The sequence below is a fragment of the Schistocerca nitens genome, chromosome 10 (genome assembly GCF_023898315.1).
Source record: "Schistocerca nitens isolate TAMUIC-IGC-003100 chromosome 10, iqSchNite1.1, whole genome shotgun sequence".
Taxonomy (NCBI): domain Eukaryota; kingdom Metazoa; phylum Arthropoda; class Insecta; order Orthoptera; family Acrididae; genus Schistocerca; species Schistocerca nitens.
The window spans coordinates 211,961,852-211,983,919 of NC_064623.1; the positions used below are offsets into that span (position 1 = coordinate 211,961,852).

The window sequence follows — 22,068 nt, forward strand, 5'->3', positions numbered from 1 at the left end:
AGTTTCAGTTCCGGCGTGCATCGTATCTCAAAAATAACTGGCTGATTAATAACATCAAAGCAATTCACTGATCAGCAAAATGTTAAAACTGAAGGCCTCTTCTTCCATCAATGTCATCACTTATCCAGTTTTAAACGTTATCTCGAAGTAAGTCAAACTGCAATTACTACGCTACTCAACAGACGTAGTTACCACACATTTCAATAGCAATTTTGTTATTTACAAGACGTTGCTGCGTCGTTACAAGGTGATCATGACATTTTGACGTTTATTGCTATGGCTTAATGGAGTTGCATTTTTAGCAGTCATCAGTGTAAAGCCTAGTCTACACGACGACATTGGGTTGCGCCACTCGTTGCGTGGAATGAGTTGCACGCAAGTTGTTTGATATATGACTGTAGACACGGTGACACCAGTATACACTTCAGTTTCGTCGTTTTGTGGGTCCCTGAGTCGTCTCTGAAATGAAAGTTTTGGCAGGTGCACGTCGCACGAGTTGTGATGGAGTTAAAAGTTTGTTGTGTGGAATCGCTGCATAAGAAAAAAATAATAAGAAACGTGTTTCGATTCGTGACTGGATGAAGAAAAGACGTCAGCTCGGTTGCTCAGCATCCTTGCTGAAATAATTTATATCGGAAGATCCAAGAAGTTCTTTTAATTATCTTAGAATGTCACCAAAACTGTTCACGTTTCTTCTAAATAGGGTTAATTATACGATAAGGAATAAAGGTACTGTAATGCATGAAGCGCTGTCGCCAGAACTGAAATTACATATCATATTGCGTGCATAACAATCGAGAACACTCGGCATGCTATAAGATGCGGTTTTAGTTGCTGATGACGCTATTTCATTAACACCAATAATTATTAACAGTAATAATTATTAAGATTAGCAACAATAATTAATCGAAGCACGCCGTATTAAGAAGAGAATGGTTTGCAAACTACTCTCTCAAAGAGAGATCTTTACAATGGCAATATTTCAAAATTCTAACATTTGTGAATGGGGAGCACTGCAACGACGTTTAAATAGCTGAATATTGAATAAAAAATGCAGCTTCTTGAATTTGTATAGCCTTCCCTCCTGTCAACAATATTCCTTAACAAAGAGTTGGCGAGTTCGAACGATGGGATTTTAGTCTTGTAGACGAGAGCATTGCTACAGCTAGAATTACACTTGCTTGTATTCTTCTTAATTCAGTTGTGTATGTGCTCCTAACTCAATAAATTTTGCCCTACAATTCAGATACTGTCAAAGCGTCAAACCGTCAGCGGCAACAATATGTTGCTTCATATTAACAGAATCTTCCGTCGGTTCTTGGTAGAACAGCATTATAATAAATGAAAAGCACCAGTTTGCTTTTGTTCTACAGTATTACATTTACTGTAAACCTGAATTTAATGTCTGAAGATAGCCTTGTAAGCCGAAAACCGGTTTACAATAAAACTAATATTGTAGAACAAAAGCAAACTGGTGCTTTTCATTTATTGATATGTTGCTTATTTTTGTAATCAGCATCACTGAAATCCCACAAACACCCATGCAAAGCCTAGGTATCCAGAAAGCGAACATTATTCTCCGTTCCTCACTTCATATTTTCGTTCGTCTACACTCTACGAACACACGTAACGTCGAAACTCCTGCAACTAGTGTCGCCAAAGTTAGAACACGCCGGTGGCGTAGTTGCCTGCAACCTAGTGTCGTCGTGTAAACCAGGCTTTAGTAAAAGCAAGTAAATGTGGTAGATAAACAAGCTGTCCCTCGCAATCTACGCAGCACTGCATGCCTCAATGGGAACCTCCACACTCGGTGCTCTCTTTGCTGCCGGATGGGACAGATAAGCCGTCAGTAAACACAGCCGTCGATCCGATCCTCAGAGGTGGCGGTTACGTAAAGGAGACTCATCTCCGACTGACCTCTGCGTCCTGCCCAGCCGCCAGACCAGACTGATCCTCACGTTGACCTCTCGCATGACGGCTGCACAGGCTGCGGCTTCGGTTATTTAAGCGCCGGAGCGATAGCGCCCGGCGCTCTGTGTACGTGTTCTGTGCTTCGGACATGGAGATCAGCTTCAAGAACCAACGCATCCTGGTGACGGGAGCGGGTCGAGGTACATCACCGTAGCGACAAAGACAGTGCAATACTTTATTAATAATCTCTACCGCTTTTCACTAGTATTTATTAGCACGAAGCGTTTCGGTAGCATGCTGCCATCAACAATTGCGTTACAGTTACGTGTATAAGGAGCAGCCAAATGAAAACGAGACAGGTGGGAGGAAAATAAAGTATTATATCAAAAGTTATCGCTATAACTGTTAACACAGTTATCGCACTGTAAGACAAGAGCGTCAACCCTTTCATGGAAATATGTTTGTGGTTGCTTACGGAACCCTGATGATCCTCAGGACCGCACCTCTTCGTCCGAAGCGAATAGACAGCCACGAATGTTTTTCTTTAGATTCAAAAAATGGCTCTGAGCACTGTGGGACACAACTGCTGAGGTCATTAGTCCCCTAGAACTTAGAACTAGTTAAACCTAACTATCCTATGGACATCACACACATCCACGCTCGAGGCAGGATTCGAACCTGCGACCGTAGCGGTCTCGCGGTTGCAGACTGCAGCGCCTAGAACCGCACGTCCACTTCGGCCGGCGTTTCTCTTTAGGTCTCCAAAAATATGGAAACCACATGCAGAGGGATCGGGACTGCGTGGAGCATGTGTAAGGGCTTCCCAGCGGAACATCTGCAGCATAGTCGAGACAACCTAGTATTTATTAGCACGAAGCGTTCCGGTAGCATGCTGCCATCATCAGTTGCATTACAGTTATGTGTATAAGGAGCAGCCAAATGAAAACGAGACAGACGGCAGAAAAATCCTGTGACAGAATGATACCGTCTGTCAACATTTCTGGGCGTTTAGATTTCAATGTCTGCAGAAAGCCCACGTACCGCTGTGCGTTAACTGAGGCGCAGTGTTCCAGGAAGTTAATGAGCAGCAGGCACTGGCAATCAAAGAAGAAGTTCATCGTGACCTTCCGGAGCTGTCGTGCCAGTTGTTTCGACTGTGCTGCAGAATTATCTCTGGACAGCCGTTACATATCTTCCATACAGTGCCGATCTTTCCCCATACGATTTCTGTATTTTTAAGCACTAACGAAAGACATTCGTGGGCGTCGATTTGCTTCGGACGAAGACGTACACGCCTGGGTGCAGTCATGGTTCCGTAGGCAACCGCAAATATTTGTCCGTGAAGGCGCTGACTGTCTTGTCGCAAAGGGGGATAAATGTTGTCAACATTTACGCCTATTACTTGTTTAGTTTACTTATTAGTTTACTTTCTTTTTTCCATCTGTCTGGTTTTAATTTGATTGTCGCTGAGATATTAATACGAGGTTTTATGTTTATTCCCTGAGTGTGCCACTGAGGTTATATAATCAAAATTTAACCCTATACGGAAAAATTCATCTATTTGAGTGCATACCTTAAGTGAGTTGTATGTTTAAATCATCTCATTGATGTCGGTAGTAGGTACTAAAATCCATGGAGAAGAAATAAAAACTTTGAGGTTCGCAGGTGACATTGTAATTCTGTCAGAGACAGCAAAGGACTTGGAAGAGCAGTTGAACGGAATGGACAGTGTCTTGAAAGGAGGATATAAGATGAACATCAACAAAAGCAAGACGAGGATAATGGAATGTAGTCGAAATAAGTTCGGTGATGCTGAGGGAATTAGATTAGGAAATGAGACACTTAAACTAGTAAAGGAGTTTTCCTATTTGGGGTGGAAAATAACTGATGATGGTTGCAGTAAAGAAGATATAAAATGTAGACTGGCAATGGCAAAGCAAGCGTTTCTGAAGAAGAGAAATTTGTTAACCTCGAGTATAGATTTAAGTGTCAGGAAGCCGTTTCTGAAAGTATTTGTATGGAGTGTAGTCATGTATGGAAGTGAAACATGGACGATAAATAGTGTGGACAAGAAGAGAATAGAAGCTTTCGAAATGTGGTGCTACAGAAGAATGCTAAGATTAGATGGGTAGATCACATAACTAATGAGGAGGTATTGAATAGGATTGGGGAGAAGAGGAGTTTGTGGCACAACTTGACTAGAAGAAGGGACCGGTTGGTAGGACATGTTCTGAGGCATCAACGGATCACAAATTTAGCATTGGAGGCTAGCGTGGAGGTTAAAAATCGTAGAGGGAGACGAAGAGATGAATACACTAAGCAGATTCAGAAGGATGTAGGTTGCATTAAGTACTGGGAGATGAAGAAGCCTGCACAGGATACAGTAGCATAGAGAGCTGCATCATACCAGTCTCAGGACTGAAGACCACAACAACAACGACATTGATGCCTTGACTTACGAGGTGCGTTCCTTATTGAATTATACTTTTTTTTCCCATTATTCTGCGCGCGCCATGTGACTGATCGCTATAGTTGCAAGTATGTAGTACCATAGGTGGCAGGGTAGTCGCTATAAGTCCCACATGCTGTCATTACGTGAGTGCGCAGTATGTGGCGTGATCATCAAAGACAGCCCTGGAAGACGTGGTTTCTGTGGAAGGAGGGTGTAGACACGGCTGATATTCGTAGGCGGCTCGTGGCAATTTGTGGAGGGTGTGCACCGTCATTAAAAGGTGTTCTACCAACACGACAACGCCCGCCCCCTTACGATTACGATTCGGAACACTACGGCTGCCAAAGCTGAAATGGGGTTCCAGGTACTGCCACACGCATCGTATTCTCCTGACTTTTCCGCTTTTGATTGCCACATACTCAAGCCTATGAAGAAAACCTCTGTGCAACGTCACTTCACAGGCTTCCAGGATGAAGGTATTCTGAAATACTTCTAAACTCGTGTCTGTATGTATCAAGTTACTATCTGATAAATGTATAGAACAGTGTTAATATTAAACTTTTGAATGTAAACATGTGGAGCTCACGCTACACGATGTGAAATGCAGACTAGTCGGTATATTAAACAATCCGTCTGCAAAAAAGTAACCCGTCTTCAATGGAATTTACTTATGCTGTCTGACTGCAAAACAGAATTATTCCGATAAGAATGTTATCCCTGAATACAATTAATCTTGAAAACAATCACTGTACCAGAACCGTTACTCTAATTACAGAGGAAATGAACATGTAGGTAAACGCATCTGACTTTCTGATAAACTGCTTGAAAACTAACAAGATAGCACTTTGCTGAAATCTTTTACTAATCTGAAACCTCTGAATTATTATGATATTTTCACAAATACGTACATTCCGACAGTCGCTGTATTTTATAGTGCACATGGTTTTGATGATAATTAAATCTGTTGGCCAACCTGTGCGCAAATTTCATTTGCCGTACTTGAGATATGCAATGCAAGATGGTATCTTACAAATTTTCAGAAAAAATGCTTTTAAAGCACACACGATGCGCAGTAAAATGGAAATGAGCGTTTGGCGTCATTGGCCGGGAGGCCCCTTACGGGGCAGGTCCGGCCGCCTCGGTGCTGGTCTTACGACATTCGACGCCACGTTGGGTAATCCGCGCGCCGTATGGGTATGAAATGATGACGAAGACAACACAACACCGAGTCCATGAGCGGAGAAAATCCCCGAACCAGCCAGGAAGCGAACTCGGGCCCGTAGCACGGCAGTCCGTCACGCTGACCACTCTTTTTTTTTTCGATATATGTATTTCGTTGCGTTTGGTCTGGGCGGACGTCACAAGACATCAGTTCAAGTTGATCGACAGCGACCGAGAAGCCCTCTGACCGAACACACTGAGCTATCGTGGCGGATACGATGTCCAGTGCGAATATACAAACACATTCCTAAGGCTAAAAAATGAAAGATGAGGAACTAAACTTAACGATTGATAAAGTAGAATAAAGACTCCAAGTATAGCTATGCTTCGTTAAACCATAACAACTATACACCCTTTCATTTTCTCACAACTAGACAAGTTAGCAAAATATTTCTTAATGATTTTCCTGTCTACAATTACTTTCCTTGACACTTGTTTCAATTATACAACTAAGCCATGTACTTCACTGTAAAATTTCTACAGTAAACTTTAACCATACACAATGTTCTAAAAATAAACTACACAATTAACGAATATAAAAACTAATTACCTTAGAAAACCTCCCTTTTGACATTCTTGCATTCATATCATCTGAGTTCCACAATGTTTTTCGTCAGAATATATTATTAGAAAATTCCTTTTAGGTAATGCTGCCTCCATTACACGTCAGGTCACCTGACATCCTTTACAAACCAAGTATATCGCCAGACTGTCTAACACACACTACACAGTGCTACTCTAATATCTTGGGTCTGAAAACACAGACTTGCATCGATACCATAGATGTTGAGTACATTTATCAGATTCACAACTTCATTCACAATTATGGCCAAAACTTGTTGAAAATCGACATGGCATGTCGGACAGTCCCCTTTCAAATAAAAGGCCTAGAGATGTTAAAAAGGTGAGTGGAAAATAGGAATAATTCACTGAATTACAGACTCATATCACTGACGAGGATTTTCAGTAGCATTTTAAATCCTATACTGTGTTCGAATGTTGTGAGTTACCTCGAAGGTAATGGTGTATTAACAAATAGTCAGCACGGATTCACAAATTAACATCCTTGTAAAACAACCTCTAGGCTGTTTCTCTGTCGTTCCACTCTCTGACAGTGCGTGGGAAAAATGAACTCTTAAACCTTTCTGTAGGAGCTCTCATTTCTCTTGTTTTATTACAATAATCATTTATCCCTACGAAGACTGGAGGCAATAAAATATTTTCACATTCAGAAGAGACAGTAGGTGTTGCAAAATTCATGAAAAGACGTCGCCGCAAAAAAATAGCCTTTGGTTTAACGATTACCACCCCAACTCGATTAGTAGGACGAGCTGCTGCTATTTGGATTTTTTCGATGTCCTCCACCAATCCTATCTGTTAAGAATGCCGTATTGCACAGCAGTACTCTACCAGAGGACGGACATGCATAGTGTAGGCAGTCGCTAACTAACCTAAGGACATAACACACATCCATGCCCGAGGCAGAATTCGAGCCTGCGACCGTAGCGCCCAGAACCGCGTGGCTACTCCGGCCGGCATTCAGGGACAACTGCCGCTTTTTGGAGCGTACAGAAATCGTGTCTGAGTCACTTTGCAACTGGTTTTCGTCTTCTAATGACTTTTATAGACGGTAAATGACAGCATTGTCTGCAAATAATCTAAGAACTCTATTCATATTGTCTCCTGAATGGTTTATATACACTCCTGGAAATTGAAATAAGAACACCGTGAATTCATTGTCCCAGGAAGGGGAAACTTTATTGACACATTCCTGGGGTCAGATACATCACATGATCACACTGACAGAACCACAGGCACATAGACACAGGCAACAGAGCATGCAAAATGTCGGCACTAGTACAGTGTATATCCACCTTTCGCAGCAATCCAGGCTCCCATTCTCCCATGGACACGATCGTAGAGATGCTGGATGTAGTCCTGTGGAACGGCTTGCCATGCCATTTCCACCTGGCGCCTCAGTTGGACCAGCGTTCGTGCTGGACGTGCAGACCGCGTGAGACGACGCTTCATCCAGTCCCAAACATGCTCAATGGGGGACAGATCCGGAGATCTTGCTGGCCAGGGTAGTTGACTTACACCTTCTAGAGCACGTTGGGTGACACGGGATACATGCGGACGTGCATTGTCCTGTTGAAACATCAAGTTCCCTTGCCGGTCTAGGAATGGTAGAACGATGGGTTCGATGACGGTTTGGATGTACCGTGCACTATTCAGTGTCCCCTCGACAATCACCAGTGGTGTACGGCCATTGTAGGAGATCGATCCCCACACCATGATGCCGGGTGTTGGCCCTGTGTGCCTCGGTCGTATGCAGTCCTGATTGTGGCGCTCACCTGCACGGCGCCAAACACGCATACGACCATCATTGGCACCAAGGCAGAAGCGACTCTCATCGCTGAAGACGACACGTCTCCATTCGTCCCTCCATTCACGCCTGTCGCGACACCACTGGAGGCGGGCTGCACGATGTTGGGGCGTGAGCGGAAGACGGCCTAACGGTGTGCGGGACCGTAGCCCAGCTTCATGGAGACGGTTGCGAATGGTCCTCGCCGATACCCCAGGAGCAACAGTGTCCCTAATTTTCTGGGAAGTGGCGGTGCGGTCCCCTACGGCACTGCGTAGGATCCTACGGTCTTGGCGTGCATCCGTGCGTCGCTGCGGTCCGGTCCCAGGTCGACGGGCACGTGCACCTTCCGGCGACCACTGGCGACAACATCGATGTACTGTGGAGACCTCACGCCCCACGTGTTGAGCAATTCGGCGGTACGTCCACCCGGCCTCCCGCATGCCCACTATACGCCCTCGCTCAAAGTCCGTCAACTGCACATACGGTTCACGTCCACGCTGTCGCGGCATGCTACCAGTGTTAAAGACTGCGATGGAGCTCCGTATGCCACGGCAAACTGGCTGACACTGACGGCGGCGGTGCACAAATGCTGCGCAGCTAGCGCCATTCGACGGCCAACACCTCGGTTCCTGGTGTGTCCGCTGTGCCGTGCGCGTGATCGTTGCTTGTACAGCCCTCTCGCAGTGTCCGGAGCAAGTATGGTGGGTCTGATACACCGGTGTCAATGTGTTCTTTTTTCCATTTCCAGGAGTGTAGATTAGGAACAGCAGAGGGTTTATGACACTCCCTCGGAGGACGAGAGATAACGCTTCTGTTTGCTCAATGGCTTACCGTCGTAGTGTGACTTTTTTATTTTTCATTTTGAGCTTTTCTCATTACAGAGGCTTATCTCCAACATAATAATTTACTTGGAAATTACAATACAAACAATAAACGTTCTTAAACTATAATCCCAAAATATTTCTCCAGGTGTTTCGATCTTGTGTGTCCTCTTCCTCTGCGCCCATTCTCCTCATTGTGTGCTGTACATTTTGGAGCCAGGTTGTCATAGGTCGTCCTCTTCTTCTTCTCCCCTCCACTTCCGACACCAGTACCAATTTTGGTATTCTGGTTTTCTCCATTCGTCGTACATGCCCGTATCACTGTAATTTCTTCCTATCCATTACGTCATATATTCTTTCTTTTATTTCCATTCTCCTTATTACTTCGGTGTTCCTTATCTTTTCTTTCCTGGAGATTCTTGCCGATCTTCTCCAAAAGTCCATCTCTAGAGCTTGTAATTTTTTAATGTGCTTCATGTTAATTGTCCAGGTCTCCGTTCCATACAGAACCACAAATATGGATTTGTATATTAGTTTTTTAGCTCTGCTCATTATATTCCTGCTCCATAAGACTGAGTTAAGCATCCCAATGACCCTCCGTCCGCTACTAATTCTTTTATTGATCTCTGACTCTGATTTTCCCTCGATTTCTAAAATGGATCCTAAATAACAGAAAGTGTTTATCTTTTTGATTTTCTTTCCTTCAATGTATAGCTCATCTGAATCATTAGTCAAGTATTCTGTTTTTTGGTAATTAATCTTCAAACCCCAAGTTTTGTATGCTACTGCTAGTTGATTGCACATATAGTTAGCATCCTCCCCATCTTGTGCTAAGACTACTTGATCATCAGCAAATAATAAATGATGTAGGTAAACTCCATCTCTTATTTCTAATCCCATACTATTACATTTATGAGACCATGTTCTAAGGGGTAATATCTATATAGATTTTAAATAATGATGGTTACATGGTACAGCCTTGTAAAAGGCCTTTGCTTGTTCTAAATTTCTGTGAAAGTTTATTACCAACTTTCATTTGGCAAATGTTATCTTTATACATCTGTTGTATTATTTTAATCAAGGGAGGGTTTATGTTTGCCATATGTAGTGCTCTCCAAAGTTATTTTCTTGGAACAGTATCATACGCTTTTTCTAGATCTATGAAAATTAATCCTACATTTTTTTGATTTTTCCATATGTTTCTCCAAAATCTGTCGTAATGTGAAAATATGGTCTACACATGATCTCCCAGCCGTGAATCCACATTGTTCTTCTTGGGTTCTAAAATTTTTTTCCAGTTTGTTTTTAATTACTTTCGCAAAAATTCTCATTAATGTGTTTGTAACACAAATTCCTCGATAGTTTGAACAAATTTTGCGATCCCCTTTCTTAAATATTGTATTAATGTAACCTAGCTTCATCTCGTTGGGTATTGAATCTCCATGTATCATTTTGTTGAAGAGGTGTGTTATCAGTTTCACAATTTTGTCACCACCATATTTCAGACACTCCAGATTGATATTGCCTGGTCCCAGTGATTTACCATTCTTTCCTGTTCTCAACGCCTGAAGTACTTCACTTTCTAAAATCTGGATCACATCATCTTCATGTCCTTTATATTCCCCTGTTCCTTCTTCTAGATATTCTTCTCTGTCCTCATTTAATAATTTTTGGAAATACTCTTCCCATTCCTTTTGTGTTATCAGTTGGAGATTAGTTTTGCTTTTTGTATCCTGTCGAAGCCCTTTCAATACTGACCATGCTTCTTTTGCTCTCCCAAATCCTAATTTGCTATTCACCTTGGCACATGTTCTTTCCCATGCTTCATTTTTTGCCATCCTTATTTTTTTCATCACTTCATTCTTCTTTTCCTTGTATATTGATCTTGTTTCTTCTGATTTATCATTCAACCACTGAAGGAACGCATTTCGTTTTTCTCTAACGAGGACCTCTAGTTCCTCTGACCACCACTCTGCTGCACGGTTGTGGTTGCTATCTTTTTTACCCAACACCTCTGTTGCTATGATTTTCACATTAGCTTTTATATAGTCATATATTTCCTCTGTACTTCCTTCAAATGATTCAACCAGTTTCCTTTCCATCCTGGCCGCAAAGAGTGTTCTGATACTTTCGTCTTGTAGGCTGTCAATATTAAAAGGTAAATTTTCATCTTTCTCAGTCTGGTTTGTTTTATTTGTGTTACTTGTATCACTCCTTGCATTCTTCCATGGCCAGAAAGACTTCATTTTAACTAGATAGTGGTCTGATCCACACTGGGCTCCTCTATAAGATCTGACGTCTACTGCCTTGAAACTGCTTGTTTGCCTAATGATAATATAATCTATTATAGAACGAAGTTCTTTGGTGTTTTGTTGCCAAGTATATTTATGAATGTCCTTATGTTTGAAAAATGTGTTGGTCATTTTTAGATCAAATTGTTCACAATTTGCAATCAATCGTTCCCCATTGTCATTATATTCGTCCTCTCCATGTTTTCCTACTATTCTACAAGATTCTCTAATTCCTACCCTTCCATTCAGATCTCCCATGATAATCAGTTCCTTTCTTCTTGGGATTTTTTCAATAGTCTCCCTGAGGGTGTCCCAAAATGTATCTTTCTCCTTATCTTTTGTATCGTTCGTGGGTGCATAGACGCCAATAATCACAACTTCCCTAGCAAATAATGTCATTTCAACAGTTATAATACGTTGATTGATGAATGTCCAATTTGTGATTCTTTCTTTCCATGATTTCTTTATCATAATGGAGACTCCTGCATTGGCTCTTACTGCTTTTGATACCCACTCCAGATATGTACATAATTATCCAGTTCTTCTTCTCCTTGGCCTTTCTTCTTTGTTTCAGAGAGTACGACAACATCCATGTTGAACATGTCAAGTTCTGCAGGTAGTAAATTTATGTTAGTGGAAATACCTTGCACATTCCAGCATCCAAACATAATTTTCCGTTTCTCATCGCCAGTTCGTCGTCCAGAGTTCCAATTTTTTCGAGGCATATTATTAGGTTTTTTAGCATTTTTATGTTTTTATGTGCGACTTTCCAGTCTTTTGGTACGGATTTTCGCCGAGCTAGCGGTTGTATATGATTGCTAAGTGTGGAGCTGTTGTATCTGCATACTCTGTAAGAAAACTATTTAGTATGCTATGTGGACCACAACACTTGCACGTATTTAGTGCTTTAAGCTGCGCTTCTAAGTTACTACACTGACAGTTGTTCTTGATACGAATTCTGCATTATTTACTTCTTGTTATTTGGTGAAGGAATTCCTGAAAATTGCGCTTAAAACTATATTTAAGTCGCGATTTCCTCTGTCTTCATCTTTTACATGTCATCCGCAAGATGGTGATTTCCCCACTGCTCACGGTGATTTTTTCTGGTTGGCATACCGATTCTGGACTGCACGGCCTTCTAACGGAAACTTTTTTATGGCCGCTTATGTGAGTGTGTTTATATGTTTATAATCACAAGACAGTTTTCACGTGATCATCATTTGTACTGAGCTGATTCATGCGCAAATATTTCCGTCGTGATTACGGCCCACGACGGGACGTACAGACTTTGAACGCGGAATGGTAGTTGGAGCTAGACGCATGGGACATTCCATGTGGGAAATCGTTAGGGATTTCAGTATTCCGAGATCTACAGTGACAAGAGTGTGCGGAGACAAGCACATTTCAGGTATTACCTCTCACCACGTATGAAGAGCAGCGGCGTTTGCGTAGAGTTGTCAGTGGTAACGGACAAGCAGCACTGCGTGAAATAACTGCAGAAGTCAATGTGGGCGTGCGGCAAACGTATTCGTTAAGATAGTGCGGAGAAATTTACCGTTAATGGACTATGTATGGCAGTAGACGAATGACGCGAATGCCATTGCTAACAGCACGAGATCGCCTGCTGCGTTTCTCCTGGGCTCGTGACCATATTGGTTGGACCCTCGACGACTGGAAAACCGTAGCCTGGTCGGATAAGTCCCAATTTCAGTTGGTAGGGTTCGAGTGTGGGGGAGACGTCACAAAGCCGTGGACCCAAGTTGTCAACTAGGCACTGTGCGAGCTGGTGGTGGCTCTATACTGGTGTGAGCAGAGTTTACACGGAATAGATTGCACCGTCTGCCCCAACTGGAACAAACACTGACGGGAAATGATTATGTTCGGCTACTTCATTTACAGCCATTTATGGACTTCACGTCACCAAACGACGATGGATTTTCTGTGGATTACACTGTGCCCTGTCACCGGACTACAATTGCTTGCGACCGGTTTGAAGAACATTCTGAACAATCCGAAAGAATGATTTGGCCACTCGGATAGTACGACATGAATCCAATCGAACATTCGTGGGACATAATCGAGAAGTCAGTTCGTGCAGAAACTCCTGCACCGGCAAACTATCTCAATTGTGGACGGCTATAGAGGCAGTGTGGGACTCAAAACGACTTTTTGAGTCCACGTCACGTCGAGTTGCTGCTCTAAGCCGGGAAAAAGGAGATTCGACACGATATTAGGAGGTGTCCCACGACTTTCATTGCATAAGATTATAGCTACTACGCTTTTTTCTGTGACGTCCCTGGTAGTCGCTCCACCGCTGTATAAGTTAATGTTTTGTTTGCGCGCCCGCAGCGCACACAACAATCTTCCGACGGCAAGTCCCAAGCCGTGATTACGTGCAGGCCTCCGTCCTTACTGACTGTCGCAAATTTTTATCTCGATCGCTTCATTTATTACGCTATCCAGAAACTATTAGTCTGTCTAATAACAGATATCGTGTCGAATGCAGTACAATGTCCTTTTTCTAGAGAATACTCTGCCACCACGGATTTCTTTGGGTGCCATAGACGAAAACATCTCTCTCGTTCTACACAGACCTGCTCAATATTACGCACAATATGTCCGACATAAAGCTGTCCACATTCACACGGTATTTTATATACTACTGGCGTTCTGAGGCGTTCTGAGCCCACCTGGCATGTTTTTAATGCACAATATTTTTTACAAATTAATTAAATTAATTATAGTATGATATATTATGAAATTTTCGGCACAAAGATTTTTTGTAACATAAAAATCGATTTTTTATCTTATAAAAATTTTTTATAATTGAAGATATTTTTCCAGAATGAGATTTTCACTCTGCAGCGGAGTGTGCGCTGATATGAAACTTCTTATAAAAATCTTGGTGCTGAAAATATTTATAAACATAATATAATAAAATACTCATTTCCATTCATTTTTTATAGCCTCTAGTGATTTATACAAATGTTTATACAGTTTATTGCTACTCAGTAATACAATGCAGTTCAATAATAATTCAATAATAAATTCAACAGAGCGTTAGCTGTACAGGGATTGTTATAATTTGTTATTGTATGAAGTGTATTTTACTCTCCTGTCTGCCCAATAAATCTTCATTCTTTCAGATACTTTCTTTCTTTCTTCGTCTGAGATCACTCTTCCTGCCGCCCTTTTACTGATCTTCCTTTGTAGCATGGTTCGTGTGTCATGCAGGATTGTGTTTTTTTCTGTTTTCTTTTTAGGTCGTCTACTGTAATTTGGAGTTCTCTTACATCATTAATTTCTGTAGCCCATTTGATGTTGCTCTTACTATTCCCCAATTTTCTATTATTCCCTTACCATTTCTGTTTTCTGGCTTTGTCATCAGATTCCAAAGAATGAGATATAATTTTCTGGTTCTATTTTCTTGTACGCTGTTTCATTTGAAGATATTATCCAATGCCCATTTACTCGATATTGTTTATTTATGCATGTCCTAATTATTATTCTCTATGTGTTTAGAATTTTGTTGTTTTCAAGGTGGTTTCAGCTACTTTAGTTATTTCTGATTGTGTAACTACTGCACATTTTTTTAATTTTGCACGTGTGGATAGTTTTTTTGTTATAGGTGGATTGGAAATGTAATTTCCTTTGTTTAGTTTTTCTGTTCTGTTTTGCCAAGTCGGTTTCTCACTTAGATTGTAAGTTACGATTTCACCTAAATATTTAAATTTTTCAAAAATTTCGATTTCTCGTCCTCGCGTTGCAATTTTGTTCGCAAGTGGTGAGCCAGTTTGCATAATATCTGTCTTTTTAAATGGTATTCTGAGGCCAATTTTCTGTGCTATTTCTTGTAATGATTTAACTTGTTTCCTGGTTTCTTGAACATTGTTGGCTGCAGAGCAAAATCATTAGCAAATTCCAAGCAGTTCAAACTTATATTAGTTTCAGCACTACCAATTCTTATGTTCTTATTCCTGTACTATTCTTTCAATGTGTATTCCAGGGCGCAGTTGACCAATAACGGTGATAGACAGTCACCTTGATCTTAAGCCTGTTTTCTTAAGCAACTGTTCAGAAATTTCTCCTCTAAACTTAACCCTCGATTTGGTGTTGGTCAGAGTAAGTCCTAGAAATTTAATTAGTTTTGCTTGAAGTCAAAATTCCCTAACAAAAAATGGTTCAAATGGCTCTGAGCACTATGGGACTTAACTACTAAGGTCATCAGTCCCCTAGAACTTAGAACTACTTAAACCTAACTAACCTAAGGACATTACACACATCCATGCCCGAGCCACGATTCGAACCTGCGATCGTAGCGGTCGCGCGGTTCCAGACTATAGCGCCTAGAACCACTCGGCCACGCAGGCCGGCAAATTCCCTAACATTCTTAGTACTGAAGGTTTATGGAGGCAGTCATATGCCTTCTTAAAATCTGCAAATGCCATTGCAAGACGTTTGTTTCGTTTCGTGTAGTATGCAATAATCAATTTTAAACTAATGATACACTCTGCACGGATTCTCCATAGTCTGAAACCTCCCGGGTATTCCCCTAACTCCTGTTCTAGTTGTTCCTTAATCATTCAAGTAGGATCTTGGATAAAATCTTGTATGTGCGGTCTAGGAGAGAGATTCCGCTGTAGTTTTCTGAACTGCTCTTATCCCCCTTCTTCTGTAGTGGTTTTATGCTGGCTGTCGTCGAATGTTCAAGGAATTGTTCTGTTACCAAAAATTTTTGTTGGAGCCTTGTGTATGAAGGCCTTGGCTGTGTCACTTGAACATTTCCACGTTTCAATAAAAACCTTGATCTTCTCCACATGCCTTATAATTTTTTTGTCCTTTGAGGACTCTTTCTATTTCTTGGAAAGTTGGAGCGTCTAATTTTAACTTGGATATTTGCATTGATTTGAAAGATTCTTTGGGTTCTTCACGATACAAAAGTTTATTAAATGCCTTTGCCATGATTTTAGCATTTTCTTTCTTATTGTGTGCCGCTCTTTCAACTTCATCTTTTAGTACTGACGTGGAGGGGGGGGGGGGGTTAATGTTGTATTTGTTTCCGTAAGATTTTGTAGTAGTTGTTGGAATTGGTTTTGTGGTAATTACCTTCTCTAGTAACAAGTTTGCGTGGCCATCCACCGCAGCAAGCATATAAATATTTGTTTTGTAAATAAAACTGCCTTTTCTTGCTGCTGCTTAATTAAATTATCCCATACGCGTTTCGCCTCGTCTTGTTCTAAGGCATCTATAAGAGGGATCTATAAGGATATAGTTCACGTCGCGAATCTTCTGTAAAAAAGTAATTACTTACGATTTGCTGATCTGCGTTTCCTCACATCCGGTCTGGAGGTCCCACTACCTCTTTTATTACTGCCATACAAGCACAACTTTACGTTCTAACCTTCTTGATACTGTTCACCACGTTTCTCGTTCTTTCCTGTGGTGTACTATGTTCTTTTGCCACTCGATATAATTGTTTCATCGGACACTGCTTTTCACAACGCAAGTATTGCAACTCAAATACGTGTTTCCTCCTCTTTGGCACGATTACCTACTTGTTGCCAACCTAACAAAGTACGAATTATATGTTAACGACTAATTTCTATTCATTACGTTTATACCGTGTGTGTGTATGAGAGATAGATAGATAGATAGATAGATAGATAGAGAGAGCCGACGAGTGCGAAATTTGTTTTTAGGTTGGTGGTTTGAATTGTATGTTGTTGTACTAGCTGTTAGCGAGTGGTTGAGAACTTTGGTGACAGCTGATTTGACTTTCCGTTTCAACATTCTGTGGAGGGGTTCCTGGATGAGTGAGTAGAAAGATGTTGAATGGTATTATTAATACATTGCTCGGTATTATTATATTAATCCTCTTTGGGCGCGTTATGCTATTATTTTATCTATTAGTGTAAATAATGAATTGCTTGGCATGTATACTTGGTCGTTTAACAGGGTTTTCCTTTCTACTTTGGTTTTCTGTATGTGGTACTTTTCTTGCAGGGTTAGGAGGTGCTTTCTATTGTTGATCCTAATTATTTTCATGTCATCTTCTCTAGTGGTTGGTTTGTGGTCATTTTTTCGTAGATGTTCTGCAGATTTGGAGTGGTTTGTCCCATATTTCCCGCTCTCATGTGTTCTTTGTATCTGACATTAAATGTTCTGCCTTCACAAATGTTACACTGTAGTTGATATATACCTGCTTTCTGGTATATGTCTCTGTTTTTTGTCAGTTTTTGGGGTGTATTTTTGTACAGAATTGTCTGTTGTGTATGCTATGTTTATTCCCTGTCTTTGGAAAATGTTGGTGGTTTTATGGGTGAGTTTGTGTTTGTATGTCATTGTGTACGATCTTGTATTTTCTTTCAGCTTTTTCTGATTATCGTGTGTAGTTGTTATGGGATGCATGTTTGTGTTTGGTTCTGTTGTGTTGTTGTCTGTGGTTTGGTGCTTTCTGCTTTTATCTTACTTTTAATTTTGTTGTTTAGCTTTGTGACTGTATTATTACTATAACTATCATTTTGTGCTATCTGCATTATTATGTCCAGCACTTTTTGGTAGCTTTCTTTGGTGAGTGGTACTGTGTTGAGTCCATAGAGCATGTGTCGAAGTGCTGCTTGCTTTTGTGAGTGTGGGTGGCTCGAGGATTTGGGAATGATAATGTCCGTTGCAGTGTGTTTATGCTAAATTTCAAACGTATGCTTACTGTTTTGTTTTTTATTCTTCTGTTGTTCTGCTGTTCTCTTTCAACTGTGTATTTTATATTTTTATGTATCTTGTTGATGACAGTATATAGTTTATCAATTTTTTTTTTGATTCATCTATTAAGCTAAGGATGTCATCCATATACCTGAACCAATATAATATGTTGTATTCTTTTGCTACTGCTTTTGTGAAAATGATCTTTTCAATGTGGTTTACAAAAATGTTTGCTAGCGGTCATGAAACTGAGAGCCCCATTGGTAATCCATCTTCTTATAAATAAAATTCATTACTGAACTGGAAGTAATTTTGTTCTGTTATGTGCTTTATTAATGTGCGTATTTCCTTAATCTGTTCATCAAGGAGTAGACTACAAGTTTTCAGGTTGTTATTGTTGTGCATTGGCAGGAGAGCCAACCCACGAATTTTAGAGGAAGCCGAAAGGCACGCGTTTAAGCTCACGCAGGCCGGCGTGAGGTCTGGAACAGGACAAGGAATTTAGACTTCAGAAAAAAGGAGGTAACTGGTGGAATACTTAACTTTAATCCATTAATGTTGAACGTAGCTCTTGTCTGTACATTATTTACAATATCAATAGTAACTGATAATGACGCCTTGCTAGGTCGTAGCAAATGACGTAGCTGAAGGCTATGCTAACTATCGTCTCGGAAAATGAGAGCGTATTTTGTCAGTGAACCGTCGCTAGCAAAGTCGGCTGTACAACTGGGGCGAGTGCTAGGGAGTCTCTCTAGACTAGACCTGCCGTGTGGCGGCGCTCGGTCTGCAATCTCTGATAGTGGCGACACGCGGGTCCGACGTATACTAACGGACCGCGGCCGATTTAAAGGCTACCACCTAGCAAGTATGGTGTCTGGCGGTGACACCACAGTTATCTATGATTTCTATTGTTTCTCGTACTGGTATGTTGGAATACGCGCTTTCTATAACAAATGAGAAGAGTGTTGCTGTGTCTGGGATTTTTATATCTTTTATTTGTTGTTTTATCTGTGTAGTGTTTTAATGTTTCTGTCTTCTTATACTTCGAAATTTTCAGTTAGTAATTTTAACATGTATCCTGCAAGATTGTTTTTCTGAAATCCAGTATTTGCCTCACAGGTACGAAACTTATTTTTAATAATTTTACTAGAGAATTTTTCATAAACAAACAACATAGAAGTAAGGAACTACGCTTCGAAAAATATAATGTTCAGAAAATGTTTTACATGGTATGTACGAGATACAGAAGTTCTGAAAAGTAACCTACTTACAACTAAAAATAAAACAAATTAGAGGCGTTTTCATGTATCTTCTGGAGGAGCACCCAGTTCACATCCTTCACGGCAAACAAAATCACAGTGTTGAAGACACAGATATTGTCTGCACCATTTTCGCGAATATTTCCACAGCCTTCTTATATTAGTTGTGAAGCAGGGTTTGCAACATTTCCGTCTTCCTTGACTGGTATCGGCACTGTCGGCTCACTCACCAACAAGAACTAAAGGTCGGCGATTTTGCAGCAGAATTTCAATATTGTGTTTAGTCAGGGTCTGACGTGGATTGGAAAGCAGACTTCGTTTTACCAATTGATCTTCCAAGAGTTCCCATATGAGCTGACGGGGAACAACCGTCGGAGGAGACTTTCGTTGCCATTTCCCATATAAATTATCTGGGAATTTATACCACCAGCATTCAGTATCGAATATAAAATACGACCATGGGCCAGCGTCGTGTGCCCCTCTGAACGTTGTGGGCAGAGCACAATTTGTGGAAAACATCAACTGCAATTTTGTGTGTGTTCTAATAAGTTATCATAATAGGTTTTCTTTCATCTCCTGTGTTTTCGTCAATTTCAGCGTCATAAAGCATACTTGAAATTTTGTGGGACGTAAGAAACGATCGTACCTTCTTCCCTGTAAGCAAATATGCTAGAATTTGCAGCCATGGTTTTCACGTCCTTCATTTCTTTTGGAAACTGCCATTTATTTGTTTTCAGGGTTCCAACATATGACAGCCGGTGCTTCTCTGACAAATGGTTCAAATGGTTCAAATGGCTCTGAGCACTATGGGACTCAACATCTTAGGTCATAAGTCCCCTAGAACTTAGAACTACTTAAACCTAACTAACCTAAGGACATCACACACACCCATGCCCGAGGCAGGATTCGAACCTGCGACCGCAGCAGTCCCGCGGTTCCGGACTGCAGCGCCAGAACCGCTAGACCACCGCGGCCGGCGTTCTCTGACAAATCACGGAGCAGATTTACATCGCTGAACCAGTTGTCAGCATAGACATTACGTTCTGAATTAGCGAGAGGGGCCACCAAACGTTCAACCACGTCACTGCTTTTGTTATCAAGCTGAAAAGGGCCATCTGGCTGTCTGCCAGCATAGATCTCCATGTTGCAGGTGTAAAGCAGTTTGGAATCAACTCTAGCAATTATTTTTATTCCATATTTTGCCGGCCTCGACACTATATATTGGATAAAAGAACAACGGCCTTTGAAGGCCTCGCGTTTCTCGTCAATGATGACGTTTCGGCCTGCAACGTAACGAGATTGGCAGTTCGTCACAAACATTTGAAATAAATCTCTAATTGGCGCCAGGCGGTCCCCTATTCTGCATTTACTACGTGATTGTGTACTATCAAAAGTGCAGAGCTTGTAACAGAAAATGAAACTTGTACTCACTCATGGTCAACCGAAGTATCTCGATTCCGAGCCCCTTGGAATCACACAGATCTTGAAGACCTTTCCTTCCCGCCTTCTGCATTTTAGCTATGTATAGAAGTCCAATGAAGGCTTTTATCTCGACTAAGTCCCAACGGACTTGCTTCGAATAATTCTAATGTATTGGTTCGTGTTCTTTACAATCATTTCTAGCATTTCCTGGTCAAATAAGCATTCCCATGTTTTTGAAATTCCTTCAATATTATTTTTGCTTTCCTAGTGACACCAGGAAGCCTTATGCGGAGATTTTTTTTTCCTGCGGTTTGTGTATTGTGCCTTTTACCAGTCGAATGATTTGATTATTTTCTTTCCTCTCTTCCTATAACAACGATGCATATGGCCATCTTTCTCACCTGAACTTACGTCTGTGTCATTCTGTTCAGCCTCTGAGTCGTCTCTTTGTTCTGTGCTTTCTTAGAGATCAGTAATTATCTCTTCGTCTCCGCCGCGCGGGAATAGCCGAGCGGTCTAGGCGCTGCATTCATGGACTGTGCGGCTGGTCCCGGCGGAGGTTCTAGTCCTCCCTCGGGCATGGGTGTGTGTGTTTGTCCTTAGGATAATTTAGGTTAAGTAGTGTGTAAGCTTAGGGACTGATGGCCTTAGCAGTAAGTCCCGTAAGATTTCACACACATTTGAACAGATCGAGAATAGGAGCCCTGTGTGCAGAATGTTCGCCCTCGTCATCGCTGCCTTGAAACAAAATTTGTTGAAAATCTGTAACTTCTCGATTGCGTGAATCCAGAATTTCATTTGATCGCATGTCCAGACAAACAACAGTCCTATAAGTGCACAATAATAATTTCCACTTCACATGCAGAATGGTTGAAGGTAAAACACAGAGAGGAATGACACTGAGGAAAATTCAATGAATCAAGAATGCTTACGCGGATGCTGGCGTGGTATCTGTGCGATCCGTCGCTCCTCTTCTCGCGTCCGTCGTCCGTTGTAATTTAATATATTATTATTATGTTGATTGTTGCCGACTTACGTGGTGGGCCTTAATAAAAATGATATTTCATTCAATTTTGATTTACGATTAAATGCTTTTGTGAAGTTCTCATTTTTAACAATATTAATCTTAAATTATTTGTTACGTTAATGAATGTTAGACTCGCTGAATCTTAAAACATGAGCATATAAGTTGAACAATGGAATAAACCTTTCATATTAATTTCCTCGGCTAGTCAGTTCACTTTAAAGCAAAAAATCTTTAGCTATTGATTACAATTGCGGCCCACACACGCGCGAGAGTATTTTTTCTTACCTCCGTTAACCATTGTATTGTAGTCGGAGTCCTGGCTCTGGCTCTCGGCTATGGTACTGAAAATAAGAACCTTAAAGCTACGTATTTCTGCAACTTCGTGCGGCTGTGGAGAAAAATGAATATTATGTTAATAGCGGGCGAGTTTTTCGCTTCCGCTAATTTTTATAAGTTAATATCGCCACGTAATGGCGTCTTTGGCTGCAACGGCCGCTGCGATCGTTGAACTGTAAATTACTCGAATGCAAGTTAATTCAAGGAAGGCGGACATGAAATTGGGATCACCTCTTACAAATTAAAAGTGCACAATAATAT

General features: G+C 41.2%; 1 protein-coding gene across 1 annotated transcript in view; it reads left to right on the forward strand.

Annotated features, from left to right (window-relative positions):
- The first annotated feature begins 2,013 nt into the window (after window positions 1-2,013).
- LOC126210193 (D-erythrulose reductase-like) overlaps window positions 2,014-22,068 on the forward strand; it is a 71,689-nt gene continuing 51,634 nt past the window's right edge. Inside the window, exon 1 of the mRNA XM_049939370.1 lies at window positions 2,014-2,111. Within this exon, the coding sequence (XP_049795327.1) occupies window positions 2,060-2,111 (52 nt within the window). The 5' untranslated portion in view covers window positions 2,014-2,059. The remainder of the gene's footprint in view (window positions 2,112-22,068) is intronic.